At 47.2% G+C, this 22,658-nt stretch overlaps 1 protein-coding gene across 2 annotated transcripts in view; it reads left to right on the plus strand.

Annotated features, from left to right (window-relative positions):
* Window positions 1-22,658, plus strand: part of RBM5 (RNA binding motif protein 5) — a 621,154-nt gene that overhangs the window by 518,399 nt on the left and 80,097 nt on the right. For both annotated transcript variants that reach the window (XM_069644151.1, XM_069644150.1), the window contains exons 17-19: window positions 6,344-6,506; window positions 19,005-19,096; window positions 21,416-21,592. In XM_069644151.1, coding sequence (XP_069500252.1) covers window positions 6,344-6,506; window positions 19,005-19,096; window positions 21,416-21,592 — 432 coding nt within the window. The remainder of the gene's footprint in view (window positions 1-6,343; window positions 6,507-19,004; window positions 19,097-21,415; window positions 21,593-22,658) is intronic.

Consider the following 22,658-nt stretch of genomic DNA (forward strand, 5'->3'; position numbering starts at 1 on the left):
TCAGCTTTGTGTTTTTGAGTTTTTGCTTTTGTAGTTTTTCAGCGTCCTCCTTTACAAGCATATGGACATAACTTGTTGGCTTACACAATTCTATGTTCTAAACATGGAGTTCCAAAATTAGCCCTGTTGGGAGCCTACCCTATTTATGGTAAACGGGGAAGACAATGAGAGGTTAGCAAAAATCCAATCAAAGTAAGTTTGGCTAGTAGTTGAGGATTAGTCTCATGGTGTGAGTTGTCTAGAGCCACAATGAGTCCATCCAGAATATCAATAATTCAAGTTAGTATATGAAATTATTATTGGGCCTTACTACACACTATGCTATGCATTAAAATATTGCAGGTAAATAATCAAAATCCAATGAACATATTTTTAAAATGTATTTGAGGCTTGTGGATCTGCTTAGAATCGCATGCTTTGCATAGGCCGACCTATAATGCTAGTTGCAGAGTATTGCATGACATTTTTTTTATGTTTGAAAAGGGAAGTTCACTGGGCATGTTTGTAATACGATTCCTAGTGTGATGTTGGGGCAGTTTTTCTGAAGTCCAACTAGGGCCTTAGTAAAACCATTCAACTGAGACAGTGTAGGACTCTACTCTTAGTATAAGGATGCACCGTGTTAGGGAGACTTCTCAGAAATGTACTGATTCCCTCCTACCTTAGAGACCGCAAGAGTGAGGCCTTTTTCCCACTCTAGTATTTGTATTTTAACTGTTTCTTTCGGTTTTGGAGTCCGACAAACTCCATAGGCATGATGTTTTTACATTGTGAAACACTGCACCTTCAGTGCAGTGTCACATAGAAATCCTTTGTATTTCTGCTAAGGTTTAAATACCTTTTCTTGGATAAACTACTGTTTTCCAAGAGTAGTGAAGTGAAATTGACTTTACTTATTTGTATCTTTATAGACCGAGCACACACTATCTTACAATAGGGTGCTGGAGGGGTTACTTGGTATCTCTTTTGTCTATCTTCTCATGTAACATTTTTATGTTACCCTTTCTACAATTAATGGCTGGTGGCAGTGGTTTACTTTTTCCTACCTTTGTGTGGGAATTCTAAAATGCTTACCTGGTTGAGCAACGTGTTAACCATTGTTTCCTGCCCTTACCGTACCTTCAGTTCAATAAGTGAAGTAGATACCCTTTTGGGATGGCACACAGATACTTCCTACACCCTGAGGTGACTTCAATAGTTGGGACACAGACATTAATATATCACTTTTCACACTTAAATTGTAATACTGAAGTTATGGCAAAAAGGTTCAGGAAAGAAACCATGATTAACAAGTTCTCAAACAGGTAAGCACTTTTGAACCCGCCAATGTAAAGTAGATTAACCCTTTCCCAGCTATACGAGTATGGTATGTATGACTTTTTGGATTGCTAGTTGAAACACAGAGGGTCGGAGTAGTCTTTCAGGGAGCCAGGACAGCCAATGTCAATTGAGAAACGTCTAGGGGCGCTTAGGCACCTCTCGAAGGTAGGTAAAAGTCTTGCACAATGTTTTAATAAGTTTTGTTGTAAAAAGAATCATTCTTGGGCCACAATCTGTGAGGCTTGTAAAGGGCAAAGCTGCAAGCAACTCTGCAAAGGGCAGCAATGCAAGTCTCCAGTGAGGACAGGCAAGCTAAACAAAATACACCTTAGTTCACAGTGCCTTAGGTCTGAAGAAATGGTTCCAGCTGGCTTCTGTTCCTGTTAACATTCTTGCAGATCCTGTTGTTCCTAGGCCTCATTTGTGGGGACAAGAGGGAGGACGTCTGGGGACTCCTGCAGTACGAATTGAAAGTTGGCGGCAGCAATGGGTGCAATTCAGATCAGCGGCACTTCGTGGTTTCAGCTTCTCGCGAATAGCACCGCTGCGGTTCTTGGACACATTGTGGACTTTACGTGCATCTGGGGTCCAGCACTCTGTTCAGGTGGCTCGGGCTTGGTCAGCCCTGCTTCGAGGGAGTCCGGAGGATCTCCCTGGAGCTCGGGTCCGGCCCAAAAAACAATGCAGTCTATTCTGGTTTTCCTGTCCCATGGCAATCGGTTCCTGTAGTGTTAGGCAAAGTTCAATGCAGTACCCTCTGAGAACACTACAAGCAACTGTGACTACAGGTGTAAGCAAACCAACCTTTGGTACAAGTCTGTACTACAGTTTTGGAACCTTGTGGAGCAGCCTGGCATATCTCAAGAGGGGAAATGTGAGCATTCATTATGCTACACAGGGGTCTACCATCACAGGTGTTGAAATAGACTTATACTCAAGGTTTCTTCTATAACAATAATTTATCAGTTCAATTATAAAACACTCAATAGAAGGAGGCAATCATATAATAACACACAAATATACTTCAATACTGTACACTCTAGTTTCTGAGTCAGATAAGACCCTTTTGGTATGGCCCACAGGCATAACCTACAATCACAGGTAACTTTAGTAACAAGAGTGCTGTGGACATGAATATCTTACTGTTGGCATTCAGAATACTTTTCAAGAGGAGTAAAAGGCAAAGGTTATCAGAACATAAAAGGTTACAATTATTCTTACAGTGCAACTACTTTGAGTTCACCAGAAGATTAAATTAAATGGGCTAGACCAAAGTCAATGAGCCAAAGGCTTGGGTAGGACAAAGCAGTTCTCCTAAGTAGATGGCAGTCTTTGCACAAGTTCTTAGAAGTAGTTTGTAGAAAGAAGAATCATATGTTGGGTCACAAGCTGATTAGGCCTGTGAGTTGCAAATGTCCAAGCACTTTCACTGCGAGAGGTAAGTACTGTCTTGTTTTACAGTTCCTTACAATGAAGAAATAGATGCAGCTGATGACTTCTGTTCCTGCAGATCTCGCTGTTCCTGGACCTCAGTCGTGGGGACAAGAGGGAGGACCTCGGGACTCCTGCACTGGCAGTCAAAATCTCGCAATTGCAACTTCAATTCCAGTAGCTGCAGGTAACGCACACAAACTGGTGTCCCGCTCCCTGGTTCTATGGTTTCCTGCAGCAACTCTGAGGAAATTCAACCAGCTCCGAGATGGTTGTCCAGGTGGCTTACTTTGGAGTTGATTGGTCCCACCAAGTCAAAGGGAGAAGTCATCCTTGCAGGTGCTTCTGTCGATGCAAACTTGGCGATTCAGACCTGCAGCAGGGCATCTCCGGGCAAACAAACGGTCCAGGGGTTGCAGCAGCCGTCCTCTTCAAGCTCTTCTGTTCCTTTGCCTTTTATTCAGGTCTCTCCCATTCATTCCAGCCTAGCTGTCACTCACCCAGCAGGGTGGCTGTCGTTGCTGGACAGCCAGCCAATCAACACAGAGTACATTTGGGTCTCCTAGGAGACTAAGCCCAGGGAGTTTCAGGCACCTCCCTCACTTCCTGACCACCCCAGACACTCGGACGTCAGAGGCGGTCTTCACTCCTGAAGCCCGCCAAAGGCGAATGAACAAAGAGACCAAACTAGGTTTGGCGCGCAGAGACAATCTCTAGAAGGACCTTTCCAAAAAGAAATGGCGAAAAGACTGGGACCGGTTTTAACAAAGGGGGCTCAGACGCCATCTTAAAAAACATAGCTTGCGCGATTTTACGTTGCTGGAGCTACAAATAGTTTGCGGTCGGGAAAATTCATGGTAGATATAAAACCACTGCCACCAGCCATTCTGAGAGGAAAGGGTAGCATTTGACTGCTACATGAGTATCTAGACATAGGGGACACTAAGTAATCCCTCCAGCACTCTATTGTAAGATGAGGTGTGCTGGGTCTAGGAATTTAAATGACTAAAGTCAATTTCACTTCACTTTACTTACTCTGGGAAACAGTAGTTTATCCCAGAGAAGATATTCAAACCTTGGGAAAGCCTGAAAAGGTTTCCCTGTGCCACTGCACTGAGGGTGCTGTGTGACACAAATGAAAAGATGCCTATGGTGTTGGTTAGACTCCATAACCAAAGAAAACAGAGGTAAAACGCATCGAAATACATGAGTGGGGGAAAAAGGCTCTCTCTCCAGGTAAAAAAAAATAATCAAGTCCTCAAAATCCAGCATAGTTGCTTGGGGTTTTGGGGGGTCTCTAAGCTAAAGGGAATTAGCACATTTTTGAGAATTCTCCCTAACATACAGCAGCAATGGAAGTACAGCCAGCTCCGAGAGGATGTCCAGGCGAGTTTGCTTTGGGGTTGATTGGTCCCACCAAACCAAGGGAAGAAGTTGTCCGTTGCAGGGCTTCTCTAGTCAAGGCAAAATCTGAGCTTCAGCACTGCACCAGGGCTTCACCGGTCAAACCAACGGTCCAGGAGTTGTGGCAGGCGTCTCTTCCAAGTTCTTCTTCGGATTCCTTCGTCCAGTGGTCAACTCTGCCTTCCAAGCAAAAAGCCTCGCCTTTCTATGCAGGTTTCTCCCATTCATATGCAGCTTAGCTGTCAATCACACAGCAGGGTGGCTGTCCTTCTAGGACAGCCAGCCAATCACCTTTGGGTGAATTCCTGTAACCAAGGGGATTATGCACAGGGAGTTGCAGGCCCCTCCCTCACTTCCTGCCCTGCCAGACATGCAGGAGCCAGAGGCGGGCTTCACCAGAGAATCCCGTCAAAGTCAAAACAAAGGGACCAAAACCTGGTTTGGCGCGCAATGTAAATATCAAGAAGGACCTTCCAACAAAAAACTGTGAAAAAAGAAAAAACGGGGCCATTTTGACACAATTGGCACCCTTGGGTGCAGTACGGCAGCTGAGCATTCAGCATGCGGTAAAAACACAATGGTAGGAAAAAATAAACCACTGCCACCAGCCATTAATTGTAGGAAGGGGTAACATAAAAATGTTATATGCGAAGATAGACAAAGGGGATACTAAGTAACTGCTCCAGCACCCTATCGTAAGATGGTGTGTGCTGGATCTACAAAAATACAAATGTAAGTAAAGTTGGTTTCACTTTACTACTCTTGGAAACGGTTTCTGCAAGAGAAGGTATTTAAACCATAGCAGAAATCCAATGGATTTCTGTGACACTGCACTGAGGGTGCTGTCACAATGTAAAAAGATGATGCCTATGGAGTTTGTCAGACTCCAAAAGAAAGGGAGTTCAAATCAAATAAAAACGCATGAGAGAGTCAGAAAAATCTTGCTCTCTCCAGGATAAAAATTAAAAGCCCTAAAGTCAAGCAAAAGAGCTGGGGGGTCTCTAAGGTAGAAGGGAATTGGCACATTTCTGATCATTCTCCCTAAGAGTAGAATACAAAGAATAGAGTTCCAAAAGTCAGAGCCCACAATAATGAATGAGTAATTAAAAGGTCCACTCATGCAAATTGAAAGAAAAAGGTCCAGAAGTCCAGCAAAAAGTGCTGGGTCTCACTCGGAGAGGGGATGAAGCACAATAGGGGAGGGGGGAGTTTGTCTTTTCAGGACAGCCAGCCTTCCAGTTTGAACTTGATTCTTGCAGTCAGGCTGGAAGACAAAGGGCTCCAGAGTATTAGACTCCTCCCTCACATCCTTCCTTCACAGACTCTCGGAAGCCTGGGGGGGAGTCCACAGGACTCCCGCCGAAGGTAAAAATCACACTAAGGAATTTCCTGCCCTGGATGTCAGAAGGAACAAGAAAGGACACGGAACGCCAAAATGGCGAAAAAAGATGGGCCGTTTCGGTAAATTCAAACAGCCCACGGTAAAGGTGCACAGAATTGATAAAAAGGTTCACTGTCACCAGCCATTAAAGGTAAGTTTATCCTTGTAACATAAATGTTACATTTTTAAAATGAGAAAGGCGATACTCTGTATCTTCCATGCACTCCACATAAGGTGGGGGTGCTGGTCTCACCTAATAAAATCTACAAGGGAGCCAAAGATCCTTTGTACCCATGGAAACTGTAGTTCTCACAAGGTTAGACAGAGAAAGTTAAAAGGGTTGCCTCTAGGGCAACCCAACAACAATAGGCACTTATTGCCAAAAGGTTGTTGGAGGATAACTTTTAAGACACTAGGGAGAGTCTTAGTAATGACACTGATAAAACAAATAAAATATTGTGTGGAAAAAGGGTCCCACTTACGGAGGTATAAGGAAAAATAATCCGCCAGTGAAAGCTAAAGGTTCTGGGGTTTACACATGTCCGGGAGATCTATCATTGTTCTGAAAATCTTGCCCAACAGGAAATCCATACAATAGGGCTAGTGAGGCCTTTTCATATATTTAAATAAAATATCTAAGAATGCCTGTCCCCTTATAACCTACCACAGTAGTGTTGAGATCACGATTTAGAATCGAATGCTGCTTCTTGGTTAACTTCATAATTTTTCGCAATAACGTTTCTTTCCATTAAGTCTTGGTGAAGATTTTGCATGTAGTCAATCCTAAAACCATTTTATTTTTTCCAGCCCCAGGCCTGTACCAGCACTTCAGATACCACTGCTACCACTTCCATTTGCACCACCTCCACTGCTACAGCAACTCCTGCCATCACCACTGATGAGACAAGCACAAGTTCTTCCACACAGGCTGCCTCCTCTCCAAGTGGTATAATTCCAGGCAATACATATGGTAATCTTATGCTACCCTTTTATTCTCATTGCAGAGTAGTAAGAGTGGTAGGATTAAGTGTTGTTTGTGAATGTTATACTTTTTTAGGTTAAATTGTAAATAGGTGTGCAGACCAATTTGCATGAAATGTGGAAGCCTTTGGACTGCTTAGGAAGATTTGTACAAAGCATATGTAGCTTTTGGAAATTGCCTTTCATTTCTACTACACACATTGAACATCCCCCAGGTCAAAGGGGATCATATGGGTAAATACTTTCATGCTTGAAGCTGTGGTTATTTGTTTTAGCACAGTATCGATTTTGGAGTGAAGGCTCCCACTATGATACTATTTGTTTCTAAAGAAATGTTTAGATTTACTTTTTTCTTTAAACAGAAAATAAATATTCCATGCACTTTTTGGGATGTATTTTGGCAAATGTTTGTGATACTGTGTAATCTAAATGCTGCTTGTTTCTTGCATAGCCTATTGCTTTCACTTTCGGTCATACTGTCCCAACCAATAACATTGGTCCTACTCCGCTTCACCCCCTTGGTGGCCCTCTACAGAAATGTACCACACGTTTTCGTGAGTCCTAGTGTTTCACTAATAGCTTTTCTCGACGACATTGCCTATATTTGATTTAAAATAATTTCCTTTATCCGTAGTGACTTGTCGGCAGCTGGGACCTGTTGCCCTGTAGAAAATCCAATCTTCTGTCGGATCTCAAGTGCGTGTGAGACCGTAAGCTGCATACTCTTGCGTCCCTCCCCTTTCCTCCATACTGCATGGAGACGGAAGCTTTTTCACCAGAAAAAACATTCCCCTTTAACATTGGATGGGTGCGGGTGTGCAGCCAAGGGAGCATGCGCCTCCCTGACTCCGCCCTCCGGCACCACACCCCAGTCCCCTTTTCCGCATCGACGGGCAGAATTTACTAGCGCTCCTGGGGTTGGCTTTGGCCATGTAATTCCACGCACGGAACCTTCTTTGACTTTTTTTTTTTGGGTCTTTTTATCCTTCAGGTACTCTGTCCTCAGGCGACATGCTCCTCCCCGGCTGTTAAAGAGAATTCTCAAAAATGTGCAAATTCCTTCCACCGTAGAGACCCCCCAGCTACTTTACTGGATTTTGAGCTACTTTACTGGATTTTGAGGACTTGATTTTTTTTAACCTGGAGTGTGAGCCTTTTTCCCCACTCTCTCGTGTATTTTTGTGTGGATTTTACCTCCGTCTTTTTTTGGTTATGGAGTCTAACAAACTGCATAGGCATCATCTTTTTCAATTGTCGCACTGCACATTCAGTGCAGTGACACAGGGATGTCTTTTAGATTTCCCAAGGTTTAAATACCTTCTCTTGGATAAACTACTGTTCCCCAGGGCGGTAGAGTGAAATTGACTCTACTTAGCCTTGTACTTGCTAGACCCAGCACGCCCTATCTTACAATGGAGTGCTGGAGGGGTTACTTAGTATCCCCTGTGTCTAAATGCTCGTGGAATAGCTTTTGTCCAGCATGGGGTCTGGCATGGATTCACATGCTCATGAATATTCCCTGTTGGCTAGGAATCCTCTGTAAAGAGAAAATCGGTGTTTCACTTCTGAACTGTCTTTCTCCTAACAACCAATCACTGGTCTCTGGGTCATGCTGCCCCCAGCAAATGATTGCCATCTACCTAAGCCCCTCCTCTGGCAGCCATCTTCAGATTTTTACCGCACGTTCGATTGGTGGGAGTCCTCATGATTACTCTCAGGCTTTTTACTGAGTTATGCGCTTTTTCTTAGTTTTTACTTTTTTTCCGGTCAATCGAGCCTCAAGCACCAAGGATCCATCATCCGACTAATGGGGACCCGTTTTTCAGAACTTTCTACGCACCTCAAGGGCGATTTTTATTTATTTTTTGAGTTCCCTTCTTGGAGGTTTCTGGAAGATTGTTTGAGGCCTACTCCGCGTGGACATGGCTGAAGATGGAGACTCGACTCCTCTGTTCAGGTTCTGCCCTGGATGTGGCCTATGGAACATGTTCCTGGACGATGGGCATGCCTTGTGCCTTTACTGGCTACATTCCGACCAAACGCACGTGGGAAAGGCCTGTGCGTTCTGCAAGGATATGGTGCCACGCACCATGAAGAACTGTCGCAAGGGGCTCTCTGGCTCCAGGTGAAGAACCCAGCTGCGGGTGAGTCCCGGCAACAAGCCTCACCCAGCATGAGGAAATCTGAGCGGTCTTCTAAGACCTTTTGAGGGTGCTCCGGCGACCCAACATAAGGCAAAACACTGCGAGCCCGTGGGCACCGAGAGCGTAGTTGGGACGGGTTCCTCGGCGGGCAGGTCGGGAGTGGCATCTCTGGCACCTTCGACCACGAGCCAACGCTCCGGTTCGGCGAAGAATAGGAAGCAGGACCACTGGGGTAAATTTCTGGAGAAGCCCCAGTCGACTCAGACGGAGAAAGCCAAGGGGGAACAGGGCACCGACTCTCCCTCCACAGTTGAGGCCTCAGGCGTGCCTAAGGTCATGAAGGCCCAGGTTCACCAGGTGAAATCTTCTATTGAAGGAGTAGTGGCGTCCCTAGCAAAGGCCACGGATGGGGTTTGCAGGAGACAGCCCCCAAGAAGAATTTCCCTGCCTGCAGGACCGAGTGGATCTTCTGTTCTGACGATGGGGCAATCTCCAGATCGATCTGTTTGCGGCAGCGACGAACACCAAGTGCTGGAGGTTCGCCAGCAGGTTTCCCCAGCTGGGGAGCATGGGAGATGCATTCTCCTTCCCCTGGGACAGCCTGTTCCTCTATGCATTAACTCTCTTTCCCCCCCCCCCCCCCCCCCATTGCTGTTGCTTCTGCGACTCATCGCTCATCGATCAACTCAGACGGTCCCAGTGCAGGATGATCCTTGTCGCCCTGGCGTGGCCGAGGCAGATATGCTACCCAGACCTTCTGGACATGTCAGTGTCCCCTCCATTCAAGCTTCCGGCGGACGCAGATCTTCTTGCCAGAGGAGGCGTGATTCTGCACCATGACAGAGGGTCGCTGAATCTGCAGGCCTGGCTCCTGCAGCGCTAGAGTTTGGTGGATACGATCTCCCGGCGGACTGCAGGGAAGTGCTTGCCAAGGCCAGGGCTTCGTCTACACCGAAATGCTACAGACATAAGTGGAAGAGGTTTGCCGTCTGGTACCGCGCACAGAAACTCTACCCTCTATGGATTACGGCTCAACAGGTGCTGCGGTATTTACTGTCGCTGGCCAAGGCAGGGTTGGCTCATGCTTCCATCAAGGTTCATCTGGCGGCTATCTCCCGCTACACCAGACCTCTGGGCCAGTCATCGTTATGGTCACACCACCTGGTCAAGGAATTCATCAAAGGACTTTTCTGTTTGTTCATGACAGTGAAGGCTCCGGCCCTGGGGTGGGAGGTCAATGTGGTGCTGACTAGGCTCATGGGTCCCCAGTGCGAGCCTATGCATTGGGCACCACTGAATTTTTTTTCTTGGAAAACAGGGTTTCTTGTGGCCATCACCTCCGCACGACGAGTGGGAGAGATCCAGGCCCTCTCTTGTAAACCACCTTACTTGACATTCCACGAGACAAGGGTGGTGCTACGGACACACCCCTCCTTCATGCCCAAGGTGGCATCGGGCTTCCATCTCAACGAGCCCTTGGTGTTACCGGTTTTTTTCCCGTCGCCTTTGTCGCCGTTTGAGAGGACTTTGCACTTGCGGGATGTGGCTAGAGTGTTCAAGTTCTACGTGGACAGCACAAAGTTTTCGGAAGACATCACAGCTGTTTGTGAACTTTGGCCCTGTGAATCAAGGGAAGGCCCTCTCCAAGGCTTCTATTTCCAGGTGGCTCTCCGGCTGCATCGCCCATGGTCACCGGTTGGCAAACCGACTGTTACTTGGCTGTCCGTGAGCCCATTCAATCAGAGTGATCGCTGCAACTATGGCGTTCCTGTCTGATGTGCCTCTGCTGGACATCTGCAGGGCTGCTACGTGGAGGTCGACTCTTCACGAGATTCTACTGCGTCGACCGGGATTCCATGGAGGAGTCAAGAGTCTGCCAAGCATTGCTGCGCAGCCTGTTCGCTTGAAGGTGAGCCTGGTGAGGAGGTAAGAGATGCTTAATGTTGAGCCTTGCCACCTCCTGTGGTTGTGCATGTGTGTACTGTTATGTATTCTTTATTCATGAGCATGTGAATCCATGCCAGACTCCATGCAGGAGAAGGAACAAGTTACTTAGCTGTAACTTGTTCTTCTCCAGCATGGGTCTGGCATGGATTCACATGCGAAACCCTCCCGCCTACCCCTCTGCGGCTCTTCTCTTAATCCTTCTGCCGCTTTACATGCTACCAAATCTGAAGATGACTGCCAGAGGATGGGTTTAGGTACAGGGCAGTCATTGGCTGGGGGCATTATGACCCAGAGACCAATGAATGTGCGTTAGGAGAAAGACAGTTCAGAAGTGAAACCAAAATTTTTATCTTTACCGAGGATTCCCAGCCTGACCGGGAATATTCATGAGCATGTCAATCCATGCCAGACGCATGCTGGAGAACAGCAGTTACAGGTAGTGGTTACTGGTGGCAGTGGTTTTGTTTTGAACTACCAAGGTTTGCGTTTACCACGACTGTTCGCAGACCCGGTAACATTAACCGTGGGAGCCATCCTTTTCAAAATGGCATCTAGCCATAGTTAAAATGGTGCCAGGTCTTATTTTTTTCTCCAGGTCTTTGTTGAAAGTTCCTTCTAGAGTTTTCCTCTGTGCGCCAAACCAGGTTTGGTCTTTGTTCATTCGCCTTTGGTGGGCTTCAGGAGTGAAACTCGCCTGTGGCTCGAGTGTCTGTGGTAGGAAGGAAGGAAGTGAGGGAGGTGCCCGAAACTCCCTGTGCTTAGTCTCCTAGCAAACCCAAATGCATTCTGTGTAGATTGGCTGGCTGATTGTCCGGCTAGGACAGCCACCCTGCTGGATGAGTGGCAGCTCAGCTTGACTGAATGGGAGAGAACTGAATAAAAGACGAGTCTTTTGGCTTTGAAGGCAGTCGACCACTGGACGAAGGAACCGAAGAAGAGTTTGAAGAGGACCGCTGCTGCAACTCCTGGACCATTGGTTTGCCCAGTGAAGCAGGTCCGAATCGCCAAGTTCGTATCGACAGAGAAGCCCTGCAAGGACGACTTTGCCCTTTGAGTTAGTGGGGCCAGTCAACTCCCAAGTGAGCCACCTGGACACCCATCTCGGAGCTGGTTGAATTTCCTCAGAGTTGCTACAGGAAACAGTAGAGCCAGGGAGAGGGACACCAGATTGTGTGCATTGTTTGTAAGCTGACCCAAAGCTTTTGGAAGATCCTCCAGGTTCCCATGAAGCAGGACTGACCAAGCCTGAACTCCCCCCCCCCCACTCAGTTGAGTGTGGGGCCTCATATGTAAGGAAAGTCAATCTTGACAGCCAGGAACCGCGCTTATTGCCATTTGCTGTACCGCAAGTAGCTGAAACGCGAAACAGCCACTGAAATGAAATTTTGCCGGTTGCCAGCTTTGACAGTACCAATACAGTGCAGGAGTCTCCCGAAGTCCTCCCTCTTGTCCCCACGACTGAGGGCCAGGAACAGTAAGATCTGCAGAGCTGTGTAGGAACAGAAGTCTTCAGCTGCATCTTTTTCTTTACTAAGCTACTGTTAAAGTAGCCTAAGAGAACTTACCTCTTACGGTGGAAGTGCTTGTAACCTCTGCAACTCGCAAGTCTGATCAGCTTGTGGCCCTACATTTGGTTTTTCTTTTTATCAAAGACTCCTAAGAACTTGTGCAAAGACTTTTCCATTTACTTACCTGAAGTGCTGCATCCTATACAAAGACTTTTGACTTTGGCTTAGCCTATTGAATTGAATGACTCTTCTAAGGGCCATCTGAAAGTATTTGCCCCGCTTATGAATATTTGTTAATTCTTGTGTTGTAAATAATTTTTTCCTTTTACTTACTTTAAAAGAGTGTTCTGAATGCCAACAGTAAGGTATTATTGTCTCCAGCCTCCTTGTTACTGAAGTCACCTGTGAGTGTAGGTTGTTTCTGTGGGCCAAAAGGGCCTTATCTGATTTGTGTTACTATTCTATTGCTCCCTTCTGAAGAAGACTTTGTAACTGACTGATAAATTGTTTATACAAGAAACCTTGAGTGTAAGTTTATTTGAATACCTCTGTGAATCGTTGTGTAACTCCACTACAGCTCACATTTTCCCTCTTGAGATGAGCCTGGCTGCTCAACACTCTGCCAAAACTGTGTAGTACAAGTTTATACCAAAGGTTGGGTTGCCTATACCTGTAGTCATAGTTGTTTGTAGTGTTCCCAGGGGTTACTGCATACAGACTTTGCCTAACTCGGGCGCATGCCGACTTCCACAGGGTTTAGCAGGTATCCATCCTGCAACGGGCTCTTCCCAACTTTAGACCCCCCCGCCCTCTGCCTATGTTGCCTTGGCCCACACCCCAGTTAGCAAGATTGTACAGTGTGTGGCCCACTGTCATCGATATCGCTGAAGAACAGACTAGCCAGGTGGAGGGAGATCTTCCAGAAGTCTCCTCCAGAGTACCGCAAGAACTTTGTGAAATGCTGAGTCAAGCCCAAGGTAGGGCCGCTATTTTCCATCACACCCGCAAAGGAGACACCTTCCCAAGGACTCTGACGCACGGGAGGGACGGTTCAGGTCCTTTTACCAGCACGTGCACTGAGGTTGCTGCAGCTACTGGCCTTAGGGCCGAGGGATCCTTGGATCCTCCCGGTGACAGTGTTGAAGGACCAGAAGGTTCTTGTACCGGATTGTCATCCGAGGGGCTCTGCAATTTTCCGTCGAGTCACCTTCTTGGAGGATTCCAGAAGATTCTTGGAGGACTAGAAAATGGCTGAGACTCAACGCCTCTGTTCAGGATTTGCCCTGGATGCGGCCTACAGAACACTTTCCTGGACGATGGGCACTCCCTATGTCTCTACTGCCTACACACCGACCAGGCGCATGTGGAGGGGGCCTGTGCGTTCTGCAAGGACATGGTTCCACGCACAATGAAGCACGGTTGCAAACGGTTTACCAAGTGGTTCCAGTCAGGTTATGAGTCCCGGTCACCCAGCTGCAAGAAGAATTCCGAGTGGTCTTCTAAGTCCTTTGAGGGCACCCCGGCGACGGGGGCCCAACAGAAATGAAAGTGCTGTGAGTCCGCGGGCACAGAGCACCATTGGTCTGGGCTCCTCGGCAGCCATGACGGGCGCAGCATCTCTGGCACCTTCGACCACGAGCCAACGGTCTGGCTCGGCGAAGAAAAGGAAGTCTGAGCACCCATGTAAACTTTAAGTCCCAGTCGGTGAAGTGGGACCGGTACGAGAAGTACAGGGTGCCAGACTCTGCACCCAAGTGCTTGAGATCACAGCCTCCTCTAGATTCGGTGGTCTTGGTGGCAGCTAGGAAGTCGTCTGCGGGTTCGTCTGCCTCGTTCCCAACCCCCGCTCCCCCTAGACAGCGAGGGAAAGAAGCTAGACTCCATGGCACGACGAGTCATCTAGTCGGCGGTGATGACTATCCAGGCTGCCAACGCCCTCGCCACTGTGGCTCATTACAACCGGGACCTCTGGTTCAAGATCGCTCCCCTCTTGGACTTTCTGCCCGACAACAGAATGGAAGCGCTAGAGATTCTGCAGGAAGGCGAGGTGGTGTCAGACCATGCCATCACGGTAGCCACGGACATAGGCAACATCGTTTGCCTTCATCGGCGGGGCTGGTTGAAGGCCACCAAGTTCTGCCAGGATGCGCAGTCCAAGGTGTTGGACATGCCCTTCGACGGAGATAACTTGTTTGGCAAGACTGTGGATGAGTCTCTCCAGGCCATCAAGGCAGCTATGGAGACGGTGTGTGCTCTGGGCACGCTTCAGTCGCGACGGCAGAGGAAAGTACCAGGGTTCTTCCAAAGGCTTTGGTGGTTTACCGTGGTCCTACTATCAACTGTCCAGCTCTTCGACCTAAGAGGCCTACAGAGGCCGCAGTAAGCCCCGGAGGAGGTCTCTGTCGTCGTCAAGGTTCCCAAAACGGCTCCTCCACAGCGAAGCACGACTGAACCAGTCCGGTCCCCACCCGTGCACCCCGGTGGGAGGCCGGCTGGCGAACATTGTCGGCGAGTGGAAGACCATCTCCACCGACTGTTGGGTGCTGGACGCGCTGGCCCAGGGACTCTGCAATTCCTACGCAAGTGTCTGCATACACCACCCATGGCCAGGCAGGAAAACCACGTCCCCCAGCTTCTGCTGGAGGGGCGGGCAATGCTGAAAAAGGGCGCAATAGAACTCGTACCAAAGAGGCTCCGGGGCTACCAAGTGTACTCTTGGTACTTCCTCGTCAAGAAGACTGGTGGGTGGCAGCCCATCCTGGACCTCCGCCGCTTGAACAATTGCATCAGGTCCCAGAAGTTTTGGATGGTCACCCTTCCGCACGTGCTGGGACAGCTGCAAGAAGTGGACTTCCTGTCGACGCTGGACTTGGAGGACGCTTACTTTCACATCCCCATCCACAAGGGGCACCGCAAGTTCCTGCGCTTTGTGTTTCAAGGGCAGCACGATCAGTTCAAGGCCCTTCCCTTTGGTGTAAAGTCGGCGCCAAATGTGTTCATGAAACTGCTTGGCGCTGGTGGCGGCGTGGCTGCGTTTCCGAGGGATCCACGGTTACCCCTACCTGGACGACTGGCTCATCTGAGTGAAATCGAGGGAGATCACTGTCGCTCAGACAGCGGAAATCGTCCGGCTGCTGACCGAACTGGGGTTCTTGCTGAACTATGAAAAGTCTTTCTTGGTGCCATTACAAGACGCTCTGTTCCTGGGGTCCCGACTCAACACGGTGTAGTGCCTGGCATCTCTGTTGGATGAGAGGATAGCGGCTATCCTGGGTAAGGTGCAACGGCTGTTGACCCTGCAGATCGCAAGGGTGAGGTCCATCAAATCCCTTCTCGGCATGATGTGTATATACCTCGTTCGGCTGTGCAGTCCGCAGATGTGGCCACTGCAAGAGTACCTTGACGCACGGTGGATCCAGCTATTGGGAAGCCCCGAGGACAAGATCTCTCTCGACGAGACGTTCCATCGAACTATGCAGTGGTGGGGTGTCCGCGCACCTCTGGAGGCGGGCACGGACTTCTAGACCCCACTTCATAGGAGACTGTCATGACCGACTCCTCCCTAGAAGGATGGGGCGCACACATCGGAGATCTCCGGTCGCCACAGGCCTCTCGCATGGAGAAGCCGTTGCATATCAACATTATGGAGCTTCAGACAGTGTTTTGGGCCCCCATGTCTTTTCTTCCATCCCACAAGGGCAAGGTGGTACGGGTCTTCACGGACAACACCACCCCCATGTTCTACATCCGGAAGCAGGGGGGGGCACCAGATTCCCAGCACTTTCCGGAGAGGCACAGGACCTATGGCACTGGGCCGTGGCCCAGGGGATTTTCCTAGTCCTGTTTCATCTGTCGACGGTGACGAACATCAAGTGCCGGAGGTTCGCCAGCAGGTTTCACTAGCTGGGGAGCATGGGAGATGCGTTCTCATTCCCCTAGGACGGCCTGTTTCTCTATGCGTTCCCTCCGTTGCTTCTGTGACTCATCAATCAACTCAGACGGTCCCAGTGCAGGATGATCCTCGTCACACCTGCGTGGCTGAGGCAGATATGGTAACCGGACCTTGTGGACTTGTCAGCGTCCCCTCCAGTCAGGCTTCCGGTGGACGCAAATCTGCTCGCCAGGGAAGGAGGTGCAATTCTGCACCACGACCCAGGGTCGCTGAACTTGCAGTCCTGGCTCCTGCAGCACTAGAGTTTGGAGGATACGAGATCCTGGTGGATTGCAAGGCGGTACTTGCCAAGGCCAGGGCGTCGCCCACACTGAAGTGCTATGGGCATAAATGGAAGAGGTTCACTGTTTGGTGTTGTGCACAGAAGATAAACCCTCTACGGATTACGGCCCTTCAGGTGCTGCCGTACTTGCTGTCACTGTCCAAAGCGAGGCGGGCGCACGCTTCCATCAAGATTCATCTGGCGGCTATCTCCCACTACACCAGAACTCTGGGGCGGTCGTCGCTGTGGTCGCACCCCCTGGTCAAGGAGTTTATGAAAGGACTTTTCCGCTCGTTTCTGCGGGTGAAGGCTCCGGCCCCGGCGTAGGAGCTCAATGTGGCGCTGACTAGGCTCGTGGGTCATCCGTTCGAGCCTATGCATTCGGCGCCGCTGAAATTCCTGTCGTGGATGACTGCGTTCCTTGTGGTCATCACCGCCGCACGACGAGTGCGAGAGATCCAGGCCCTCTCCTGTAAACCTCTGTACTTCGATTTTCACAAATCGAGGGTGGTGCTGCGGACGGACCCCTTCTTCATGCACAAGGTGCCGTCTGACTTCAATCTCAACGAGCCCTTGGTGTTACCTGTTTTCTTCCCGTCGCCGGCTGAGAGGACTTTGCACTCGCTGGATGTGGCTAGAGCGCTGAAGTTCTACGTGGACCTCACGAAGAGTTTTTGGATGACATCACAGCTGTTTGTGAACTTTGGCCCTGTGAACCAAGGGAAGGCCCTTTCCAAGGCTTCCATTTCCAGGTGGCTCTCCAGCTGCCTCACCCATTGTTACTGGTTGGCAAACCGACCGTTGCCTGACCGTCCGAGAGCCTATTTGACCAGAGCGATCGCTGCAACTATGGCGTTCCTGTCTGGTGTGCCCCTGTTGGACACCTGCAGGGCTGCTACGTGGAGGTCGACGCACACCTTCATGAGATTCTACTGCGTCGACTTAGATTCCAGGGAGGAGTCTAGAGTCGGCCAAACAGTGCTGGGCAACTTGAAGGTGAGCCTGGTGAGGAGGTAAGAGATGCTTAATGTTGAAATGCTTAATGTTGAGCCTTGCCACCCCCTGTGGTTGTGCATGTATGTACTGCTATGTATTTATTCATGAGCATGTGAATCCATGCCAGACCCCAATGCTGGAGAAGGAACAAGTTAGTTACCTGTAACTGTTGTTCGCCAGCATGAGTCTAGCATGGATTCACATGCGAACCATCCCGCCTACCCCTCTGTGGCTCTTCTCTTGGTCCTACTGCCACTTTACGTGCTACCAAATCTGAAGATGGCTCCCAGAGGAGGGGCTTGGGTAGAGGGCAGTCATTGGCTGGGGGCAGTATGACCCAGAGACCAGTGATTGGCTGTTAGGAGAAAGACTGTTCAGAAACGACATTTTTTCTTTACCGAGGATTCCCAGCCTGACGGGGAATATTCATGAGCATGTGAATCCATGCCAGACCCATGCTGGAGAACAGTTAGTTAAGTAACTTGTTCCATTTGTGTTTATTTTGATAACTGTACTGTGAAACTGTGTCACAACATTACTGCTCACATTGACCACTCTTGAGATAATCCTGTCAGATCAGCCACATTACCAACCTGTGTAGTTAACACTTACTCCAAAGGTTGGGTCCCTATTGCCAGGAGGTCAAGGTTATTGTAGTGCACCCAAAGGGCACTACTGCATACAATCTTGCCTGAGATGAGGAATCTGCAGGAGAAGAATCCATGGAAAGATCATTCCGGTTAGTAATTTCTCCTGCTGCCTCCAGCTTATCCATTTAGCACACGTAGAGTAACCAAAAATCCTGAGTCTTCGTCTAGGCCAAAACAAAGTGTACCCCATTGTACTGCATTGTAAGATGCATTTGTACAATTATGAAAAGTTACCACAAGTGTTGAGTTACTAAAAGTAGTGACAAAGTAACAAGACTAAGGGAAACAATGTTTCCCAGTACTGACAGCCTAAAACAGCCTAAAGAACATGTCAGTTTCCCCATAACAGATGGGCAAAACCCAGTGTAGTGAATCTTAAGGCTTCACGGCACTGTACACAGAATAGATCAGATACAAAAGCAACAAGTTTGTGGAGTCCATAGAAAGGGAAGGAAAGGTGCAGTAAAGAGGAATCTTTCTTAACGGTGAACGAGTACTTTGTTGAGAACCTTCCCAGGATTAAATACCTAACGTATGGAGTAATGTGTACCGTGGACTATGCATACCGGCGTCACTACAGTGAGTAACTTGTGTTTTAACATGAGTTCTGCGACCATTTGATACTTTTGTCACTTATCGAGTGATTTGGGGAACAGTTCAACATGGTATTGCCTTTTAAATGGCTTGTATCATTGTCTGGTGTAGTATTGTCATGTGTAAAGATGGTTTAACCAAGTTGGGCGAGTATGAAATGTTGGAAGATTGAGACAGTAGTTGTATTGCTACATTGAATATGTTGTGATGCGTACTTTACTTTGAATTGCTTCGTTCAAATTTCCCTGCTGCACAGCCATCTCTAAAAATCCTGTGTGTTCCACTATTTATTTTATGTCCCAAACTAAACCTGCATCACAAATGTTGCAAACAGTTAATTGCTGACGTCCTGGTGTTTTTTCTTGGGTTGTTCGCCACTAAAACATATTCTGCAGCAGATAAAACCTGATGTATAAATGTGTGCCATTTCACAGCGGTCCCAGACACCTCGACCTACCATTACGATGAATCCTCGGGTTATTACTATGATCCAAACACAGGACTGTATTATGACCCCAACTCTCAGGTAAGCTTTGATTCTCAAGGACCTCATGACTATCACTGCAGTATCTTGCACTGGTATTGCTTTTCTGAAGTCTTCAGTCTACACCTGTGACTCCTGAACATCCCATTTTAGACTGACATTTTCAAAATGCACTGGAACCCGGCTTCTTATTTCTGAGTTTGAGCATGCTGTGGAGGTAGCATGCTGGAATTCGCAGATAAGACTGTCGAGGGACCACTGGAGGCAAAACTTTAGTCTGAAACATTTTCTGATATACTTGTCTGTATAGTCTACCTCTCAATCAACCTTAGCACAGGGTAACGCACTGAGAAAGGGAATTCGAAACTTCTTGCTGACCTTTTGGTTTCCAAACTCTCCAATTAATGCACTATTGCTAATTTGTGGACATTAGTTGTGGTCTCAAAAGCTTGGCAGGTGTTTGTGGGCTAGCTACAAGCAAAATTATTTACTTAAAACACCTTGGAGGGCCTCAATGCAGCACGCATTAGACTGAAGAACCCCCCACACCCGTCCACAGTGGGAGGGGTTTACTGCTTAGCTTTAACAACCAAGGTAATTCGTTTTGCAAATTTTACATTTTCAGCTGGCTTACTGCTTAGTAAATCAGAGCTTCCAGCTGTCGGTGCCATTTTTAGTGTACAACAGTTTTACTATAGTACCACACATTTTTGGAATTTTACTTTGTATGTTCAGTTTAATTTGGTTTGGATGATGGTCTAAACCTTTTTCTGTTAATCGTAGGTAATTAAGAAGCAGGATACAATTAATGATGGCGTAGCTTTCCTTTTCCTCAACAGCTTTCTGTAGGATAGCTGTAAACATTTGTACAGATTTTGCTGTTTAAATTATAGCAGCAATGCCTTTAGTCATTTATGGCAACGCGTTAACATTTTTATTCATGCATGTTGTGAAAAATGCCTGGGAGCATAACCACAGAATATAGAATTTGAAGTGCAGGCTTCCATTTTCAACTTCTGATGGGTTTGACTATCGTTAAAAACGCATCTATTTTTATGCTGAACGCCTGATGCATTTTTGTTGCCATTTGCACTCGCTGGAGTTTTCACAAAAGATGTCTTCTGGCAGTGTGCCTATACAGTGTCTATGGCAACTGATACTATTGCTCACACTAAGGTGGCAAAACATGTAGAGCGGATATGAAGGGGTGCCCTTTAAATTGGTTTGCAGTGGCATTACTTGAGAGTCTTATAGATGAGTCCATTACCTATTTTGGGGATTCTGTGGACCAGTACCATTTGGCTTTAACTCTTGGATTTGAAGTTACACCATTATTTGTTCGAGCTAGTGGAGGCGACAGCGAGTGATTTCCCGGTTAGGTCTTCAGTTATGGTTGGCTGCTTTATTTTTGACCAATTGCAGCAAGCTCTTTAAAAATATCTAGTTGCATGAATGAAGTTAAGAGAGCGATGGAAATGACTAGTCTGGTAGCAGTGTTAAGATTCTTTGGTTAAAAAGTTCCCTGGACAGAAATTCAGAGTGTAAACCATATTTCCTGCCGTCATTTATTCCCATGAATTGTTTATTTATCTGTTTACAATCAGTCTCTAGCATGGTTGGTGTTCTTGGACTAAGAATCTGTAGAACTGTGATTTTTGCCCCCTCCACCTAACACCTCCATTAAGATGTGATAATTTTAGAAAAACTTGTCAATGTAAATGGGTCTTGCACTGCAAACTCTTGCCATGTGCGTGATCTCTTGGCGCTTGATTGAAGATGCATTCTGTATAGGAATGTAAACCTTATAGAAATTTGTTCCTGTTTTAATATATTAAGCACCCAATGCCAGAGACCAGTCTCTAAGCGCGGGACTGGGATTCAAACTTGTGTTGCTATGCTCTGTCGTGTTTTAGCAGTTCATTGACCAGGATTCAAACTGCAGGACAAAGGTGTTTTGGCAATTGTTGTCTGGGGGTAGATTGTAATAAATCTGTATTGTTAAATGTGGTCGGAAGTATTCCAGGGTAAACCATCAATTGGAAGGCATCCAAAATGGAATTTGTGGCTGCTTATTCAGCCCATGCCCTCCGAAGATTCCATGGATTAGTTCTAAAGACCAGTAAGTCTATTTGCACTTGGAAGTGATGATTGTCTGCTTCCCACATTGTATCGGCGTACATTGTTTGGGTGCAAAGGCAAACTCCACCTGATAATCCTGGTTAGGCTTTAGAGTTGGGAGAGGGTGAGGAGCCTTCTGGGAAGACTGGAGTATCCACCTTTTTATTGATGCATGGCAAATTCTGTAGGAGATTGGCATGTCCCTTCACCATTTAAATAACACTTTTTTTTTCTTGGCCCTAGTACTATTACAACTCGTTGACTCTACAGTACTTGTACTGGGATGGTGAGAAGCAAACCTATCTCCCGGCATCAGAAAGTGCTCAGCAACAGCAACAGCAACAACCAAATAGCATGTCTGCCAACACAAAGGAGGGGAAAGAGAAAAAAGAGAAACCAAAGAGTAAAACCGCTCAGCAGGTGAGAAATAAGTTATGGTCTGTCAGCATTGGATTACATTTCTTTACTCGAGTTTACAAAAATGCGAATGTGGCATTTTAAAAAAAAATGGCTCTTTGAAAAGCAGCTCCATCTTGATTGGCTATAATTTAGCTTCAGCAGTAATGTATTAATGTTCCTTATCGAAGATTAGTGTTCCCCAGGGTGGGGCCAGCGGAATGCAGTACCATGTCATAGGACGTTATGGTCTCACTGAAGGGGACAAAGTGCCTTTTGAGAAATTCAACAGCTAAGTGATCAGCAAGATTTTGGAGTCCACACCTGTGGCATCACAAACCTTGTTAGGCAAGATTGTATGCACTACCCTTTGGGTGCACTAAAATAACCCTGACCACCTGGCAATAGGGACGCAACCTTTGGTATAAGTCTGTACTACACAGGTCAGTAGTGTGGCTGAGCAGTCAGGCTGATCTCCAGAGGGCTCAATGTGAGCAGTAATGTTGTGACAGGGTTTCACCACAGTTATCCAAATAAACTTGTATACTCCAGGTTTCTTGATAAAACAATTATTAATTTATTTCACTGTCCGTTGTTCTATAAGCCTTCTTCAGAAAGGGAGCAAAACATTTAACACTTAAATATACTTCAAAAACACACTTAGTTTCTCTAAATCAGATGATACCCATTGGGGATGGCACACTGACACTTACTACACCCTCAGGTGTCTTAAATAGCTTGGACACTGTGGATATAGATTTATCACTGGTACATTTAGAGCAATATTGAGTTGGGTGCAAAAGATACAATAGAGGAATGAAACAAAGATTAGCAAATACTTAATAAATAGGGAATTAATTTTTGAAACCTTCCAATCCAGAGTAAATTAACCCTTTCCTGGGGGGAAAGGGCAAAACACAGTCAGAGGTAAAGCAGAGTCTCTCAGGGAGGAAGGACAGCCAATGTTAATTGCACAATGTCAAGGGGAGCTGAAGATCTTCTTTTGCACGTAGGTAAAAAGTCTTGCACTATGTTTTTAGAAATGCCAGTTTAGGTCAAAGGGTTAGTAGACGTCTGGTGTATTTTAAAA

Source organism: Ambystoma mexicanum, chromosome 2p (assembly GCF_040938575.1).
Source record: "Ambystoma mexicanum isolate Mex_15411 chromosome 2p, UKY_AmexF1_1, whole genome shotgun sequence".
Classification (NCBI taxonomy): Eukaryota; Metazoa; Chordata; class Amphibia; order Caudata; family Ambystomatidae; genus Ambystoma; species Ambystoma mexicanum.